Source organism: Planococcus citri, chromosome 2, assembly GCF_950023065.1.
Source record: "Planococcus citri chromosome 2, ihPlaCitr1.1, whole genome shotgun sequence".
NCBI classification, from domain to species: Eukaryota; Metazoa; Arthropoda; class Insecta; order Hemiptera; family Pseudococcidae; genus Planococcus; species Planococcus citri.
In genome coordinates, this window is record NC_088678.1 from 15,883,929 (window position 1) to 15,904,242 (window position 20,314).

At 33.5% G+C, this 20,314-nt stretch overlaps 2 protein-coding genes across 2 annotated transcripts in view; both read left to right on the forward strand.

Moving 5' to 3' along the window:
- Nucleotides 1-13,193, forward strand: part of fand (Pre-mRNA-splicing factor SYF1 fand) — a 33,747-nt gene extending 20,554 nt beyond the window's left edge. Inside the window, exon 15 of the transcript XR_010556762.1 lies at nt 12,963-13,193. The gene's annotated coding sequence lies outside the window, so the exon portion shown is untranslated. The remainder of the gene's footprint in view (nt 1-12,962) is intronic.
- Nucleotides 13,194-13,795: 602 nt separating this feature from the next.
- On the forward strand, nt 13,796-15,654 carry LOC135833637 (uncharacterized). Its single transcript, XM_065347406.1, has 5 exons — nt 13,796-13,974; nt 14,506-14,556; nt 14,649-14,732; nt 14,836-15,231; nt 15,339-15,654. Exons 1-5 carry the CDS (start codon nt 13,807-13,809, stop codon nt 15,561-15,563), a joined length of 924 nt encoding a protein of 307 aa, XP_065203478.1. The 5' UTR covers nt 13,796-13,806; the 3' UTR covers nt 15,564-15,654.
- Nucleotides 15,655-20,314: the final 4,660 nt, after the last annotated feature.

The window sequence follows — 20,314 nt, forward strand, 5'->3', positions numbered from 1 at the left end:
TGGCAATTTTTTTTCCAATGACGAAGGTATGAGGTGTTCCTTGGCCTATTCGAATTTGAGTCTGTACATTCCTTTTGATGCATCTGTTGCAAAGATGAATTCAGAAATTTTTTGAATTTGGAATTGAACTTATTGGTCTCTTGGTAATTGGTGTGATTCTAACGATTGAACATTCTGTCTTCAGAAATGTGTGAAAGCCCAGGTTTTGAAGTCCAAAATATCTGCATGTTTAACCGAATTGGCTTCAACTTTTGAGCTGTACTTCCTTCAACAATACTTGTATATAGGGCATCTTATACTGAAAGGTTTTACAATAATTAATGTCTATCTACATATTGTAAGGCTGAGAAATATCTGAAAAATCAGTCATTATAATGTAATACACAAACTTTCAACCAAATGCAAATATATAATTAATTTATCTCAATGATAAAAGGAAATGTCACCACACAAAAAACATATAATTATGTAAGGTGAGTAAGAACAAACAGTGAAAATGTATAGTGATACAATGTATCTACACTTATAATAATATCGAACAGACATGAAAACTTCTTGACAACCTTCCAAACAATATTCTTTACCTAAATAATAGATGATAAAAAAGTATGTCATCTCATGCATGCTGTGTTTGTTTTACCATGTTCTCAAAAAAATGATATCAATCCTTTCATACATGTACCCCTATGGTACTTGTGGAATAGATAGCATATTAAACTTATAGCTGCAACTAATGCAATTACTTACTATTAAAATAACATTCAACTCCATTAAATGCATTTCTTTGAGGCTGGAATCATTCTTTTTGTTTATATTTTCCATAGTTGAGTTGTTCCATCCATGTTATTCACCTTTATTTACCACATTCATGGCAGTCAGTGATATTCTGATCACCTCTTCTCCTCCTATGTGAGCTATAAACTGAAAAAAGCAATCGAACATTTAAACCAATTTTCTTACATTTGTTGAAAATTGAAATTAGAATAGGTAGTTGACATTACCAAGAACAAAATAAATATATCAAGGTCAATTTTCTTAGAATGTTAATAAACAATGCAATGCAGTTCAACATTTTTGAAAAACCGACTTATTATTCAGGAACTGTATAGTGGTTTTACAAGATATCAATCTCAGTTCTTTTTTTTGACAATGTAGGTATGTATATTTCAACTGCAATATAATTGCGACTAAAATCTGATGTCCACCAGCAACGTATTATTCCACTAAAACTGCTGATACATCGCCACAAATTCCCCCTTCCTTTAAAATAAGGGTGACCACACCATAATCTAAATACCAGTAGCCTCTTAAAATGATGAAAACCATATAACAACAATAAGTATGTAAAAAAATTTAAATACTCAACAGTTCCAAAATATAATAAGGTGACATAACAATATAGACAAAACATTACAGAATATAAAAAAAAACAGTCCAATACCATATTGAGAAATGTGGTGATAAAGGAGCATTGCTGTAATGTTCATACTCACGCCTACAAAAAATCTGGTGAGAAACGGTGACTAGCTCAACAGATGATCACCAGACATGTTACTTAATTACCAAAATGAAACAACAGAAGAGTATGATAAAAACAAAATGCAAAAAGTAAACAAAAAAATATTTACTTACTTGAGGCTGTATCATTTCTAGGTAGGATAGTCCAATACTGTTTAGAAATTTGGTGATAACAGGATAACAGAGCATTGCTGCAACATTCATAAGCACTCCTACTGCAAATCTGGTGATAAAGGATGACCAGCTCAACATATGATCATCAGACATGTTACTTAATTACCAAAGCAAAACAACAGGAGAGTATGATGAAACAAAATGCAAAAAGTGAAAAAAAATTAACTAGTTGAGACAGTATTATTTCTAGGTACGATTAAAATTTCTTTATACATTATTATATTGTTCTGATGTATAGATGACCTATACTTATTGCTTATACTAGGGCACATAGTGTTGTCATTGAAACATTTTAAAACCAATGTTATAACAGGGTTTTTTATGTACTTGCTTCAATCCAAGCATTCAATTTAACCTGCTGTTATGTTCCTTCACTCAAAAATAAATCGGTGATACATAAATTTTATAAATAAATCTAATTGTGCAAAAAAAAATTTAGAATTTACAAACTGTTACCAAATAATTATAATAACAAAATTTACAACATGCAAAAAAAAATGAACATTAAAATAACTTACACTAATTGGGGATTCATGTTTTATTATAAAATATTTGTAACTGGAACGGAACAAAATATTTAGAACTGGAACCACACAAATTGTTTGAAATTGAAGATAACAAAAAAAAAAAAAAAAAAACGGAAATGGAGAAATCTCGATGGTGAAAATTCGAAGTAAATAATTCGTTCAATATTTTGGTTAAAACTTGAAAATTGTTTGTTTTAAAATCAGAAACTCGGTAACAAAAATTTAATGGGAACTTGGCAAAATGGAATAAAGATTTTGCGACACAAGTTAACGAGCAGATTTACACTGAGGCTGACTGGCAAAATACTGAGAGAGAACTGGACAAGAATTTAGCAATTTCGGGGGTTTGTATGTAAAAAGGGTCGAAAAATGGTGGAAAAATTGTGGTTCCAGTCAGTTGGAGGGTGATTTTCATCTTTTTAGTATTGATTTGTAATATAGATATTTTTACTGAAAATTTACAAGGGTTTTACATTTGGTGGCCCGCTGTATTCTAATAGAATATAATAATAAATAAGGAATCACAGCGGGTCACCAAAGGTGTAATAAATTGAGAAAGTATAAAAGGTTTTTTAGAAGGCGGCAGTTGCTGAGAGGGGAGGAGAGGTAAACATCGGCAATCGTTGAAGTACCCCTTACTGACTAACCTACTGCTAAAACCGATACATAGGTACATATACTTATAAGAGGCTCAGTTGATAAAAATATACTAGAATACTCGAGAAATGATAGAGAAAATACGTGAGACTCGATTAAAATAGTTAAATAATTGATAATTAAAATAAGCTTGATTCAATTTCAATAATTACAATATATAAATAAGCTCAAAAGTAAGTAAGCTCAGAGTGATGTGAGGCGAGCATAACACCTCCCCCCTAGGAGTACATTTCCTCGTAGAGGAAATTACAGAGGCAAGAAAGTGTCCCAACCATCCGAATTGGGATCTCAGTCATCAGGTAGACTAGGTTCCCGGACCTCAGGGGTAGGCGTCTCCAGCTGTGGTGGCGATTGGGATGGCTCTTGTATTGGCCCTTATGTGGCTGCATCGGCATGATGATGGATAGTTACAGATGGATTTGGCTCCGAATTAAGTAATTGGCGGATTGATGGAAACTTCAACTGCTGTGCCTGTATCTGTGTCTTGAAATAGTCGAGAGTAGTTTGCACTGAGGCAGGATTTGTATTGACTTTGCGGTGTTGGAACATTGGGTGGTTTGTCTGTGATATCATGTATCTGACCACCCCGTTATCGTTGATTTTATATATTTTAGGAGCCCCAGATGGTTTAGGTGTTTCTGGCTCCAGTGTAGGTGGTGGAGTTTAGGAATCTGAGGAGGGAGTTTTCTCCTGATTTTTTAGATTTTGAATTTCAATTCGAATGCGGGCTTGCTCGTTTAGTAGTTCTGTTAATAAATTATTTGTTTCCACCGAGCGGGTGGAAATCTGATCAATTCGCCTCAATTGGGTTGTGCGTAATAATTTGAATTGCCTCTGGAGGTGTTCTCCTTTGTGTGTCAGGCGTGCCAGATTTCCCTTGAGTTGCCCCAGCATTTCGGTGTTGGAATTTATTGCTAAAGTAGTGTGAATAATGGCAGTCGCCATCTTAATCAGAGCATTTTTGTTATTTTCCTATTTTTTTCTGTAGGAGAAAATGAACAAATGGAAGAAATATAGCTTAATTTTATGTAACAGATTTATTTTTAAATGCACCTGGAGAATTCGCGCGTATCATGGGGAAGAAAAAAAATTTAAAAAAATTTAAATTTTCAACCTATGAACGCGATCCTAGCGTATAACAAATCAACTGTTAGCAAGTATGAATGCATGACGCAGCAACGTGGCGTTATAGTGGCTTCCACTGTGTCTTATTCAGAGGAGACATTGAGAAGTTTACTAGTGATAAAGTGAGAAAATATGATCTTTCTTGATTGCGTAGAATATTCCCATGCAATTATTCCCTTCAAGTTTCAGTGCAAACTGTTGATCCGCTTACCATCAAGATCGAGTTCCATTAATTATGCGATTTCATTAACGATCAACAATCAAACTCACACATGATATCAATGTCATTAGTAATTCTGAAGAATAATACAGTCGGTTTGTTACTTTCTATTACGCATAATGTAAAATGTAAACTGAGTAAAATTATTTCCTTTTCAACGTATATGATTTTATAATTCAGAATCATGGAGGATCTTAATGATGGTACGCTACTTTCTATTGTGAATATGCAGTTCAAATCTTACAATTTCATGATGTGTCAATCAGGTTTGTTTACCAATTCATAAGTAAATGTAGACGAGACAAATGCAAAAAGATAAGTTTATTGAAAATAGAAATAAATTTTATACTTAAGTAAGTCAAGAAAAACTTAAGAAAAATGAGTAGAAAACTTGAGAAAATGAAAACCATTATTGATTGTAGGATGGAGATTCCTTTTTTTCCCAACGCTGGTTATGCCATATGGCGTGAATGAATATCAGCGCTGTAAGTATTCTAGGCATGGTAATTGGGTTATCCCCTAAACAACAAACAAAAAATGATATTTGGTGAGCCAAACTGAATGTCTCAAAGAGAGAAAGGTAGTATTGAATTGAAAAATTTAGCGAATTGGAAATACTTCAAATATTCTCTTACCTTCTATGTCAAAGTTAATACCGAACCCCAAAAAGTGTGACATCTCCAATCATCCTTAGCCGCTGACGTCGGATAATAATCATAAACATCACGATGTCGTTGATATTAGCAATTTCTCTGTCCATTGTAATACTTTTCAACTTTCAAATTCACTAATGGGAAAATTTCTACTTGAAATAATACTTTTAAACCAAATTTCTACTTGAAGTAATACTTTTAAACCACTCTACTCCACAACACAAGGTATTCTGGTCAGATTTGGGGAAGGATTTCATCAGAATTGATGCTAAAACCTGATCTAATTTCTCGGAAATTTTTCTGGAGTCCGCTGCCACATTTTATTATCTTTCGGCCGCTTGAGACATGCAGAGTAGCGAGATATCAGGTCGAAATATTGCTTACAAGAGCAGGAAAAAGATCTGAAATACGATGCCAGCATAAAAGAGCATCAACTTGACTAATTATTGAGCACGTTTTGGCTATTTTATCTTTATATATTTTTTTTATTACTGTGACTAATTTTTCATATGTTTAAGGGTTGAAAAATGTAATTCAGAAGTAGTGTCAAATGTGTTGTGTTTTAATTCTTGTAGGCAGAGGCAACACGTTGTTTTAAAACACGTTATGACGCGTGATCAGAGTTCTATTTTTCAACACGTGAATAAATACACGTGTTTCGACGATCATGTCGTTTTAAGTGCAGTAAAAAAAATATTTATGAGTTGGGAAGTTGAAATTTTAAAATCTAGGTAAGTTGAGGGTACTAATATTTTTCTCTCCTTTTTCCAAGTTATCATTAAACAGCTTTCTTGGTAATTTATGATATTTGATGAATTTTTTAAAATGTGTTTTACTGAATTTTACTTAATTGAACAATTGTATTGATTGATAGATGACTTGTTGATCGATAAAGGTTTTTTAAAAGGCGGCAGTTGCTGAGAGGGGAGGAGAGGTAAACATCGGCGATCGTTGAAGTACCCCTTACTAACTAACCTGCTGCTAAAATCGATACATAGGTACATATACTTATAAGAGGCTCAGTTGATAAAAATATACTAGAATACTCGAGAAATAATAGAGAAAATATGTGAGACTAGATTAAAATAGTTTAATAATTGATAATTAAAATAAGCTCGATTCAATTTCAATAATTACAATAAATAAATAAGCTCAAAGTCAAAAGTAAGTAAGCTCAGAGTGATGCAAGGTGAGCATAACACTGCAGTCTACATATAATAATAATTACAATAAATCTTGAAAACAAATTATTAAATTATAATTTTAGAAGTATATTCTTTAATTTTTCTCATTAGTCCTACCTAACTGAGTTAGGAGGTGGTGAATGAAAAAATTAGGTGAATTGAATGATTCTTTTGAAAAAAAAATTATTTACTTAAGGCCTTTTAGAGTACTAATTATTAACCACACATCAAACAGAAGATCTTTTTTGAACAATCTTCTTTTTCAACATTTACCACTCAATATTAAGAATGGTGATATTGAATGTGCAATTCTCTAATTTATACATCCCTAACCAATTATAGAATATAAACAACACAGTCCAATACCCTATTTAGAAATGTGGTGATGACAGGATAACAGAGCATTGCTGCAATGTTCATAAGCACTCCTACAAAAAATCTGGTGAGAAAGGATGACCAGCTCGACATATGATTGTGAGACATATGAGGGGTCTAGTGTCTATTACGACATAATCCCAAACCATCTTTTTTCAGGAAATGCAAAAAACTGATTCCAAAAAAACATATCCCAAAATTCCCGTTTTTTTTGGCTAGTATTGTAGATCTAGGTATTTAATGAAGGTTCATGAAATTTTTTTTGAAATTCCACCCCTAGGGGGCAAATGGGAGCACTTTTAATTTGGAACATGTTGGTTTAGCCACCAGAAAATTTTTTCCCCTCATTTTATGGTCTGATGACGTTGAAAATTGGATGTGTAGCCAAGGGGGGGGGGGTCAAAAGGAACCATTCCCCCTTCCCATTTCCAGCGAAAATTTTTTGAAAAAATTTCAAAAAATGAATTTTTTGGCTTTTTTGAACAATTTTTTCCAAAAAAATGAAGTTTTTCCGTTTGTTTCCCCATTTTATGCTCCGATAACGTTGAAACCTAGTGGTGTAGCCGATGAGAGTCACAAGGGTCATTGCTTCTTCCAATTTCCAGTGAAATTTTTTAAAAATTTTCAAAATTTTAAGTTTTTCTGCTTTTTTGACCAATGTGATGCGATCTGGGATAGGGTACCCAAAGTCGGAAAAGTAAATTTCGTGCTACAGCAAAAAACAGTTGAGATATTGAGAAATGTCAATTTTCAGGTTACACTAAAAACTTGTTCTAGACACTGTTGGCTATCATCTAGCATAAAAATTACCTCTGAAAGAAATATTTTTCCCTATTAAATACCCGAACGAAGTTGAAAAAGAAAAGGTACCCAAAGTCGTCGTGTTGTTTCCCCCGCTTGCGCTTCCACTTTGGGTACCCTATCCCAGATCGCATCACCAATTTTTGTTTAATGACGTTTTTTTCACTTTTTTGGCCCCATTCATTCAAAAAATTTCCCTTCTCGACTTGCTTGTGCAGCAATTTTACCATCCTTTATAAGAAAGTCATATCTTTATTTCGCTAAAGAACATTACAAAAAGGTATCAATATATTCGAAAAAACGATACTACACGATTAGAACTTCTGGCTCATGGCTCATTTTGCTTTCGCACACATCGTCGACATCCTCTTCGTTTTCGTCATCTTCATTGCGGCCTGAAACGCCATCAAAAATCGGTACGAAGAATGACAGTCGGTGATCGTCTCTCCAATTTTCTCCAAAATGCTTCTTCAGCAGATTGTTTACATAAATTTTTTTAGCCTTTTTTACAGGATTACCAGAACGGATCTCTTGTGGTGTAATATCCCAGGCTGTTTGTTTTTGTATCATAACCGAAGTAAAATTTGCTGTATCGTGATTGTAATACAACTCGCCTTTCACTTCGATAATTTTTGGATTAGATGGCGATCGCCGTAAAATAACTCGTTTGATTTTTGAGATTTGAAACGGCCACGAACTGCAATTTCTGATAACCCCTCGCATAGATTTTTGAAAATCCAACACCAGCACCGACTATACAACATCGATTACTTCGCCGACAGTCCCGATTATATCCAGAAGTTCAACTGGGTTCAAAATCATTTTGTTGCGTTTCACTTTTTTTTTGATGAGTCCAAACACATGACCAGCAGGGAGGAAACTGTGGCCACTGACCGGAAATATTACCTTGATAGAAGTAACGTTGTTAGGCGCGTATTTTGCGAAGTACAGCATACACATGGTTATCATGATAGAATTCTTATTCTGTCCGCCACATCCGTCAGCCATCAGACAAATAGTACTTGCTTTCGAATCCACGATCTCTTTATTTTGCATCTTCAAAAGATAAAAAATACACGACGCAATCAAGTTGGCATTTTTCTTGTAGGTGTTCTCTGTCCAACAGAACGATTTAACGTTTTTTGAGTTCAGCTCCGAATGGGAATGCCCAAGAACTGCTGTGAAATTATACAGATAAAGCTGTCGCGCATAATATGCTGCCGTGTCTGGTACTTTGGGCAATGGTTGATTTTTTTCACAGTCTAATGATACAATGTACACCTCCGGTGATGGGTCACGAAGATAATCGAAAAATGCTTGTGCTCTTTTTTTATGAATCGCCTTGGCTGCTCGTAATTCTACTTTTTTTTCCACATCTAACAAAAGAATAAAAATATTAGCATAAAAAGTTGAAAAAAAAATACATAGTTGAGGCCATATCATTTCTAGGTAGGATTGAAATTTCTTCGTTCATTACTATATTGTTTTGAAGTATAGATGACCTATACTTATTGCTTACACTAGGGCACATAGTGTTGTCATTGAAACATTTTAAAACCAATGTTATAACAGGGTTTTTTAATACTTGCTTTAATCCAAGCATTCAATTTAAACTGCAGCCTATAATAATAATTACAATAAATCTTGAAAACAAATTGATAAATTATAATTTTGGTAAGATATATTCTTTGAAATATTTTTTCTCTTTAGTCCTCCCTAACTGGATTTTAGGAGGCAGTGAATGAAAAAATTAGGCAAATTGAATGATTCTCTCGAAAACAATTATTTACTCAAGGCCTTATCATTTCTTGGATGTTGTTTTCATTCCATTCAAATCCATGAAATGTATAGTGGTGTTTGCCACAAGATTCTTAGTTTACTTTTAAAGTACCAATTACTAACCACACATCAAGCAGAAGATCTTTTTTGAACAATCTTCTTTTTCAGCATTCTTTCCAAATACTTTTTTGCACCTTTGCATACTCTGTGTCTCCCATGTAGTATCACACAGAGGAGCCTAGAAAGTTCTTCTGACAATGTACCATCAATTGAAGACCACTTCTCATCATCTTCATCACTCTTCACCTTCGGTAACCAAGCTTTGTACCATGTTTTGGGTGTACTGGTGGTGGTTTTATTCCCATATGATATTGTCGTTATTGAGAAACCAAATCTATGCTCAGGATCAATGACAAGGATGGATCCTTTCTCTTCTACACTAACTTGACCACACGCTATAACATGAAAAGAATAAAAAAGTTGTCTTTTTTAGAAATGAATTTTAATTTCCCCTTTGTATTCATTTCTTTATGATTATTCTTAACAGTCTCCCTTGTTTGTCCCTCAATATCAAGAAATGTGATATTGAATGTACCATTCTCTAATTTATGCAATACAAGTAAACCTGATCCTAAAATCTCACTATTATCATACGCTAAATTTAAATAATGGAAATCAGTGCAATAGTTGATGCATAATAATTCATGAAATGAAAGAATTATTTTTCACCTACTAAGGGAATACCACCAGAGTTTTCTATATTGGCACTTTGGGAAGAGCTCACTTAGGGACCAGGTGGTACATTTTGAAAAGCCATGGGAACTGGATTCGTACTTGTTGAAAGAGACTTATCTTCGAGTAAATCTGATCCTGCATTAAAGTATAAAAGTTGCGAAAACAATGTAAAAAAAAAACAACGTATGTTAATTATTAAACTTTGAACAAGATATTTACTTCGAGTGAGAAGAAAATCAAATCAAATCAATATTTATAACTACGGAGGGAGCGGATAAGTTCCCAGTTTCTTAAATAACATTTTTTATTTTCGGGTTTTCAACCTTCAAGTCCATCGTTTGTGAAACCAAAATTTCATATTTATATACAATGAACAAATAACTAGGTACCTAAAATCTTACATTTTTCTTACTTAACTCTACATTCATAACACCCTTGATTTCAAGGTAATTGACTAGTTTGATAAAATCACATACATCTTGTTTCCACACAGTTACACTGCCGTGATACAATTAATACCCAACCACGAGATCCAAAATTTCTGGTCTTACTTCTTTTTTCATATTTGGGTGCTCAGCTAGTACTCTCTGTAACAAATTATATTCTTATTAAAATTTGTAGAGACATAGTACATTTCTATATTACAATGCACTTACCTGGAAGAAATTACTTTGAGCTGACAAGATCGTTTTGTGATCCTTGACTACTTCAGGTTTCCCAGGTATTGCAATCGAGCAATCGTCATGAATTTGGTTATGATAAAATCCAGCAAATGCTTCTGCAAAGTTGACAGAATAGCCATCATTTGAAAATGTTCTAGTCTCAGAACCCATGTTCTGTATTTGTCTGTTGGAAAAAGAATATCTAATCGTTAGTTTGGAAATAAAAAGTGTGAATCACATGTGTAACCTTACTTTAGCAATGGCTTTCTATAAAAATAACAAAATATACTAAATTTCAGCACACAGTTCTAGAGTTCAGTTCTACAATCAGAAAGAAAATTGTTGAAAAATTTTCTGGAATGAGGAATGATGGAAACAATAACAAAAACAACAACAAAAATGATTGTGATTAGAAATGAAAAAAAAAACATCAATATTATTATTTATTTCTATGAAAAACCTGTCATTAGAAACATGACGAAGGCACTCGAATTGTGAATGCTGCTTGACAATTTCATTTGGAAAGTCAACAAAAGCACTCTTGTATCCTTGTCTTCTATCGTAAACTTACACGGCGCTGGGCCTAAATTCCGTGCACAACATGACGATAAATTACTTGAAGTGCGCAAGTCCTACGAATGCATAATTTATGCGTAATTATGAAACGGAGATCTAGTGTAGTTTTTAATTTTTATTAAGAAATTGACAATTCTTTCATACAATTGTGAATCTGAATTAAAATATGCAAATTTAATGCTAGTAAAGAATATGAAATAGTTATGAAATACGATTATGACATAATCCTTAATTCTCCAATCTCCAACGCTCCAAATTAGAATTTTCTTCCAGTGAAATTTATTCATCTTCAACCTAACACAGAAACATAAAAATGTTCCTGCGTTGCCAACCTTTCGATTGGTGCGAGTTTTAGGTAATTTATATAATTTATTTAATTGAATATTTATTTGAGCTCAAAATTAGGGGATGAAGGAAGAGAAAACCACACACAAAATATTGATATTTTTATTCATTCACATTAATGTGCAATTTGACTCAACCTACCAAAAGTAAATCTTCACTGTCCTTTAAGGCCCCAGGTAGAACCATGATTTTTGGATCGTAGGTATTTTCAAAGAATTTAAGTACACTCAATATTCAATTCGAATTAATTTGCAATTATAGTTATGTAAAGTTTTATAAAAATACTCAGTCCCATACAATCGCGATCCGCAACTTTAAATATTTATTTTAATGAGTTTTTAAATACATGATGCACCAGTACCCAGCACAAGTAATTATTTCCGTCTCGACGCGACCAGTTTGAACCATTTGCGAAGATCTGTCCCAAAGGTTCAGAAAAGGTATCGCGTCTGTATGAAAGGGATGCTGGGAGCGCGGCATTTTCAAATGGAGATTAAACTCCAAGTAACTACCATAAATACGGTAAATAATTGTTTGCTCATGGCAACATATGATTTTAGGTGGGTATATTGGGTAGGTTTAGCACACATGATCCCGTAAGGTCACGTGTGCTAAGTCAAAGTTTTCGACATCTTCTGATAAGAAAAAAAACATAAAACAACACTAAATCATGTAAAAATAGATAACTGATGACAATGACTACATATGTATTGTAGTTACATCATACACCAACAAATTGTTCAAAGTTGAGGTCTAGATAGCTGTAATGTAATTACATTAATTACTACTCATCTACAGACACAATACATCACCCTTGTAAAACAGGATTAAATTTTTTTAAACACTTCTCACACACTGTGACCACACAAATTAAATATGTCTGTTGGTTTTCTAATGTGGCATATTAAACAGTTAATAAACAAAACATAACAATGTAACTTAACAAGGTAACCAACATACAAATATTGCATCTCTTTAAATAATTGTTCCATATTGGAAGTTCCTCAGGAAAAAGAAAATGTGCTAGCACACTTCACCCAAATACTCTCACCTATGTGCTATATGTTGAGTTTAGTATCTTGTTTGATCTTGTTGGCATGATCTGATCATGACTCGCTTGAAGAGAAATATTAAGTATGTTCTTATAATTAGGTAGTTCTTCAAATTAAAATAAGAAAACATGAAATCACTTCACCTCCTATGAGTGTTGTTTTTTAAAATGATAGTGCATTATATTGTTCTAAATGTGACTAAATTAACATAAAATCTGAAATAAAAAATTTTTTTGTAGAAATCTTCCAACACAAGCCATTATAGTTTTTGCATTTTTGGATGATTTGAAACGGGCAACATGTCGATTTGTCTTTGAAAAAATCTGGCAACACTGCACGAATATTCTCTGGTTATTATGAGTATGGTATTACAATCATGTAGTATTATGCATAAATGTATATTTTGTGCCTTATTTGATGCATGTGTTTACCTACTGTGTAAATTTTCCAACTTATATATTTGTAATGCATTTATGAAAACATCCCCTAATGCCTAATGGGATTACTTTGGTAACGTTGCATATTCTGTATGATTTATTGAATTTTTGTGATAAATTTTTTCAATTGTGTCTTATATAGGATTACAAGTTATTTTCTGTATTGAAGAAGAATCCGTCATCGTGGATTCAGTGTATGTACATAATTATTTATAGATAATACAACCATATTAAGTATGTATATTTTTTTAAGGTGAATTCCTGTGATCATTTTTTCAAAAATTTGTGAAATTTGTATTATTTTTTCAACACAATGTGTGAAATATTCTTGTTTTCAGTGAAAACGAAATAAATGACGAGCATTTCAGATAAATTTTGTTCTGTTTTATTTAATTTACAAACTTCAATATCGAACAGCTGGACCTAATTGTTGAGATAGGAGTGGAGTCTGTAGACTTTGCTTAGCTTGTGAAATCCGAAGAAAGTGTGGTTTATTCGAATTTTCTGGGTAGAAACTTCCGAATTGATAGTTGGGTGTGTCTCTACAACCAATTTGTCCTAAAACTGAAAAAAAAATCATAAAATTCGATCCATCGATTGGTAAGTTTTTTGGGTAAACAGGTTTGGAATAATGGAATATGAACCCTTTTTTTGATTTTAAATTTCATCAAAATACAGATGTCTCTCCATTTATCGCTACTTCCAAGTGTTGAAAAAAATTGAACTGGAAAGTGTCACCCATCGAATTGTTTCAGATACTTCAAAACTTTTCAGAAATATCCCCCACTCGATCTTCAAATTCGAAATTCGTGTTTTTATTCATTTATGTATTTTCGTTTTAATATAATTCAAATTATGAAAGTACCATTACTCAACATGATAGTAACAGATTTAATGAATAAATTTTAACTTTCGAAGCAGCATCTATAGCTGATTTCGTAATGACCGGGTTTCAATTCGGATTCGAACGATTAATGAGGCAACTAATGGAAATGTTATTCGAATGTTCATCATCATTCTTCATTACTTCACAATTCCATCTTGAAATAAGTTCTTTTCTAAATTCTGAATTCGTCATGTGCTTCACCTTCATAATTTTTCAGTTGATGTTTTCTATAAATTCATCTTTGGGAGCCAACCCTGTAAATAAGCTAGTAAGTTATACAGTACATCATTTAACAGATTGAGTTTATCCTCAAGCAGGATACCTTTGTCAAATTTCGAAAAAGTGGGTTAATTTTTTAAAATTTTCAGACTCGATAATGAAGCTATTTTTTTCGACTTTTTTGCAACTTGAATTTACACATTTGAAACCGAAAAAATCAAACTCCTCACATAAAAAAAAAAAAAAAAACATTGCTTTTTTACCCATCAAAATAAGAATGTATGGGCAACAATACTTAATTATTATTTTTTCCACATTATTTTATTTTTGCAAATATTTATTCAATTTTTTTTCAATTTCAAGGGTAGAAAAATTGAATTATAATTATTGTAGAAAAGTATTTATTCAAAATTTAAAAAATATTAAATCCAAAAAATCAAATTCATTCCCAAAGTTTTTTATTCGCTTTACTCAGGCTATTTTTTCTTCATTACGTCAGAGTACATAAGTATCTCATTTTGAAACAAGTTCTTTTCTAAATTCTGAATTCGTCTTGTTTTTCGCATTCATAATTTTTCAGATGATATTTCCTGTGAATTTATCTTCAGTAGCAAAACCTGAAAATAAGACAGTAAGTTACTCAGTACAACGTTGGATAGATCAGGAACATGCTCGAGTATAGAATACCTCCTTCAATTAATTGAATTTTATTGTTTGGTAAAGCACGAAGCAGAAGGCACAAATCAAGACACGAAGCCAACGAACGAATCGACCAAATTTACAAAATGTATTAAAAAATCGGAATTGGTCAGTGTAGAATACCTATTTGAATTCCATTGAATTTTGACTAAAAATTTTTTTATTACATAATATGCCTTGCCCTTTTCTTCTGCTCTGTGATTTTTCACAGGAAGAATTTGTCCAATGCAAGCAAAAATTTGATATGAAAAATAACATAGATCAGTTTGAAACGCACTGGGGTATACATTTCGAACCGAATTCAGCCGAATTGGATAAATTTCAATCGCCGGTCGATCTAGATTATGAGATTCGTCGCCTAAAATGGATATATATTCTGGAGAATTTCGGAGATTCTCTCGCAATCAAAGGATTAAATTCGGTATTGCTAAAAGCTGGTATTAATAGGACCACGTTCTGTGATGATATCGCTGACTCGTACATGAGGCTTACACATTTCGAAGGAGAATCAGTCACTTATGCCAATCTAATGCAGAAAAAAAGCGTGCAAGTGTTTCAAAACTATGTCTCGGATTCCAAATACAAGTGTGATGAAAATGAGAAACAAGTGAGATTGTGAATATATCTCCTTGAAACGATGGAATAAACGTTCCATAAGTAGTTACTTATATACTTTGAATTTTCGCCAATTTTTTGTATTTTTAAAACCTACAGGTACAGGTTCCCGAATCGTTGTACAACGAATTGATTCGTAGCAGTGCCAACGTAGCGGTTCTGAAACGACATCACGAAGATAAAATTGCACTTCTGAAACAGCGTTACGAAAAAAAAATTTCGAATTTGAAGAGAATTTGCAGCAAAAGAATTGAAGAGTGCAAGGAAGAAAGCGATTATGATAAGAGGTCGATGATAAATGAAGATATTAGCTCTGAGTACTGAAATGAGAAGAAAATTTACTCTGTTGTACTGACGAGCGACGTTATAAATTGGATGAAAATGTGACGTGTACTGCTTTGCGTACTGTACGGAAGTAAATTTTCCTAATGGGTAGTTTTCTTGAATTTTTTTCAATTGTACAGAGGAAAATTCTGATTGCATTTTAACGCTTTTTACTCAAATTGATTAATCGATTTTCGGCAAATTTTTGAAAATCCAAAATTGACCATTTTTGATGATTTATGGTTTTTTAAAGACAGGCAAAACTGGCATGTGGGTTTTGGGGCCTTTTCATAGAGGTGATTGTGGGTGATTTTTGTGTGGCCAATTCTCAATCTGGTTATAATGATTTCTTCAAGTCTATTTAGTTGAGATGGGTTTTTCCAAGGCTGAGTAGTTTTTTTTTGGTAAAAAGAGCTTGTTTGATGTTTGGAGGGACCAAAAATTTTGCCATTCCTTATATACTTACCTAAGTGTGTTTTAGATGAAGATAGATTTAAGGTCGTCAGCTTTGATAAATGTGAGAGGAGAAAGAGTAGTGGCAGATTTTGCATTTTTATCTACAATTTCGTTTCCTGTGATTCCAACATGGCTGGGTTCATACATAAACTGGATGGAGAAGTTTGAATTTTGTAAATCAAATAAGAGTTTTATGAATATTTTGAATTATGGGGTGGTCAGAAAATAGATTTTGGATAGCAGTTAGTGAGCTGAGGGAATCACTCTGAATTAAGAAAGACTTATTTTCTGATTCATAAGTGAGTATATCACAGAGGCAGTGGAAAATAGCTGCGAGTTTGACAGTGTAGATTGAAGAGTAGTTATGGATTTTGAAATTTTGAATTTTATGATTAATAGAGTAGGCATACCCTGAATGAAGTGTTGGTATTTTTGATCCATCTGTAAAGCAGAGATTGAATTTTATGTATTCTGATAAGAGTTCAAGATAGCTTTGTTTTATTACTAGTGGAGAGTGGCTATTTTTTGGGTAGTTAATAAATTGTGTATTGACTTGAGGAGGCCTGAGGATCCAAGGGGGATATAATATTGGTTTTTGGATGAGTGTTTTAGGATTGATTTGAAGATCATTCAACATTGTGATGAAATTAGAAATGGGTCCTTCTACTTATATGATCAAAGTGTTGGTGGTTGGATGGGTTAATTGAGTTTTTGGAGTGGATGGGAAGGGTTGGTGGATGCATTTGAGAAGAATTTGTTTGTTATGAGAGTTTTTCTAAAATCTGGGGATAATTCTGCTGCTTCACAATAAATGCTATCTATTGGAGAGGAATAGAGGGCTCCTATACAGATCCTTAGGGCTGAATTTCGAATTGTTTTTAGGATATTATAGAAGTTTTATTTGAGATATTTGCAAAACATAGGCTTCCATACTCAATTTTACTGCGAACTAGAGATTTATACAAGTGAAGTAGGAGTTTGCAAGATGGATTATACTTAGTATTTTTGATTATTTTCAACAGATTTAGGCGTTTCATGAGATCTGATTTTACTTTTAGGAAATGAGGAGTCCAATTTAGTTTTCTATCTAAAGTTAAGCCAAGAAATTTAGTAGTGGTTTAGAATTCTAAAGAGTGTCCTTTGAAGTTGAGAATGAAATCTGGAGGAATCTAATTTTTTTTTTGTGAAAAGTATACAGTGGGTTTTTGACTTTGAGAAGGTTAGACCATTAGAATCTGTCCATGATTCAATTTTTCAAGGGTTTCTTGGATTACTTGAAGAGCTAGTTGAATATTATTTGAACAAAAGGAAATGTTTATATCATCAGCAAAGGTTCTCAGAGAAATGGGTCTAGAAACAACATTGGAAATACATATGTATGTCATCAATCAAAAGTATAAATAAAACTGTGCTAAGTACTGAACCTTGGGGGACTCCATTTTCAATTTTAAAAAATTCTGAGTATGTATTATTGTTAACTCTCACTCTAAAAGTACGGTTTGTTAAGAAATTCTGAATAAAGTAGGCCAAATGTCCTCTAATTTCAATGAAATGTAATTTTTGGAGAATTTTATTACGCCAGACTTTACCAAAGTTATTTAAAACTCGTTGAAATATGATTTTTCCCCAGAAAAAGCGTTTTTTGGCCATTGCGGGCAAGGGTGTGGGCAAAATTTTTTTGGCTCCAACATTTTTTTTTAAAGGCACCCAACAATGTTTCATCAAAATTTCAAATATCCAAGTTCAAGGGCATTCAAAACTCGTTGAAGTGTGCCCCCCCCCGACAAAAGTATTTTTTCGTCATTGTGGACAAGGGGGTGGGGTGGGGAAATATTTTCGGGTCTACCATGTTTTTAGAGGTGTCCAACAATGTTCAACCAAGATTTCATAAAATTTTGAAAATTCAAAATTGACCCTCACGAATGGGATTTCACCTGTTCGAGCCATTCTGGAGCCTCCCGCGCAATTTTCGATTTCTCTAAAATTTAAAAATGTCTCCAGAAGGCGTAAATTAATTTGGGCTACTGAAAATCGAGTTTTCGCTCATCCTTGACTTTTTTAAAGGGGGTTTTATCCACACTTAAGGCAATTTTCAGGCGGTCACCTCGAGTGTTTTTTTGTTTACCAGAATATTTTATTTCAAACTAGGGAAGTATTCCAAGTGGCACAAAAATTGTTGTACCGGATGAAGGTGAATCGAAAGAGGACCCCAAAACGTACCACCAGCCAAGATTTCAGGTGCTAAAATTCATTTTTCAATGAAGTTAAAAAAATTTAACTTTTAGGGCCAAAATTGGAAAAATTCAAGCGGATCCAGAACGGTTCGAAAATATCACCAATCGACTCGAGAGATTGAAAATACTAGAGTAGATATAAACCAAAGAAGGAGGGTCATTATGGGCATTTTCGTGCCCCTCGCTACTTCGAGACTTGAATGGTATTTTCTTATAGGGGATGGTCCCTAGTATTAATATTAGGCGATATTTTCCCAGAAAAGCCCATAGGGGGGCTGTGGGGTGGCCCCAAAGTCGAAAATTTCAAAAATTTTTAGAACCACTGCTCGAAAATGTAAAAAATTGAAAGTAGCGAATATATGTTGCTTTAAGGGTAAGCAATGCAGCACGTAACGCTTTTTTCATTTTTGACCTTTTTGGGGGTTGTGGTGGGGGTATTTCTATTTTTGAAAATTTTGAAACCCCCTTTTTTGACCCTTCCCGTCGAGCCCCGCTAATGCCCTTTTCATGGTTTATTGCTACTAGTAGTAAGTTCAATTGATATCATTTGCAACCCCCTCACCAACTTGGCTCATATCGAAAAATTCAATTTTTGACTTTTTTTTGAGGTCCATATTTTGGGAAACCATGAAAAGCTATCGAGGTCCGGTTTGCGGCAAATATGTTGCATTTTACTTCTTAATCGACTGGCACGCTTGAATTTTTATTTCAAGTCAATTTTTGACCTCATTGTTGCAGATCACTTTTGGGGGTGGCGAACTTTGAGAACCCCTGAAAAAAGTTCTGAAGTGATTTTTTCAAACTTTGAGCTGAAATGGTCTTAAATACATGTGTTTAACCAATATAATATGCGAATGCGATATTTTAATACAATTTAGTCATTTTGGCTAATTTTATCAAAAAAAGTAGTGTTTTAACAACAGGCATAGCATTTCCGGCAGAAGTTCTGAAACTTCAATAACACTTTTCTCAGTCCCATTCCAACCGATTTTAAAAATTTTTCAGTATGTTATGTATATCCTTATTAGGTATCCCCACAAAAATTTTCAACCCCCTCCCCTTATATTTACCTTCAAAATGGCGTATTTTTCTACTTATGTTATGCTTTTTAACAATAATAAAAATTGAGGCAGCCAAGTGCTCTGTAGATGAGTGTAGCAAAAAATCTGACGTCATATTCGTGCTCAGCGGTATCGAATCATAAGAAAACTATACCCTACTCATTAATTCTTAGTTATTTTCCCTAAAATTCCCATTTTACCCCCAACCTTCCCTATGACACATTTTTACACCATTTTGAAGGATAAATATGAGGGGAGGGGGTTGAAAATTTTTGTGGGGATACCTAATAAGGATATACATAACATACTGAAAAATTTTCAAAATCGGTTGGAATGGGGCTGAGAAAAGTGTTATTGAAGTTTCAGAAAAGGGGGGCTCTCCAAAAAGGGGAGAGTGTATGTATCTGAAACATTCCACGCGGAAGTTTCTCAATGGTACCTACCTCCCATGCTTATATCAACTCGAACGATTTCGGTGACCATTTCACCCCTCTTAGGCGCCTATAGCCTTTATGTATTTTTCAGTGAACCCCTTCATTTGAATGGTTGCAGTTTCGCCCCTCTTGAACATACAAGGGAAGTTGATACATCATTACATCGGAAATTCGACATAGATTCTTTTATCTAGCCACATATTTTTCGCTAAAATGCAATGCGGGGGAGAAAATGGCGAAAAACTGATTTCGGGGGAGGTTCCACCCCCTTTGAGGGGGTTCCGGACCTCGTAGGGGCCAGGACTTTTAGTAGGTTGTTGAGGGGACCTCTGTGAACAATATCTGCGAAAGATCGGTTTGATATTAATTTTTCCTGCAAAAATGTCTTTAATGACTGGACTAAACCACGAATACACGTAGCTTAACTTTTGCCAGAAAGCTATGCCTGTTGTTAAAACACTACTTTTTTTTGATAAAATTAGCCAAAATGACTAAATTGTATTAAAATATCGCATTCGCATATTATATTGGTTAAACACATGTATTTAAGACCATTTCAGCTCAAA

Bases quoted from the DNA above. Each gene is read 5' to 3' on its own strand.
- LOC135833637 (XM_065347406.1), top strand. From the start codon at position 13,807: ATGGAAATGTTATTCGAATGTTCATCATCATTCTTCATTACTTCACAA. The intron at 13,975-14,505 runs GTAAGTTATACA...ATAATTTTTCAG, and splicing joins CCAACCCTGTAAATAAGCTA to ATGATATTTCCTGTGAATTT. The intron at 15,232-15,338 runs GTGAGATTGTGA...TAAAACCTACAG, and splicing joins GTGATGAAAATGAGAAACAA to GTACAGGTTCCCGAATCGTT.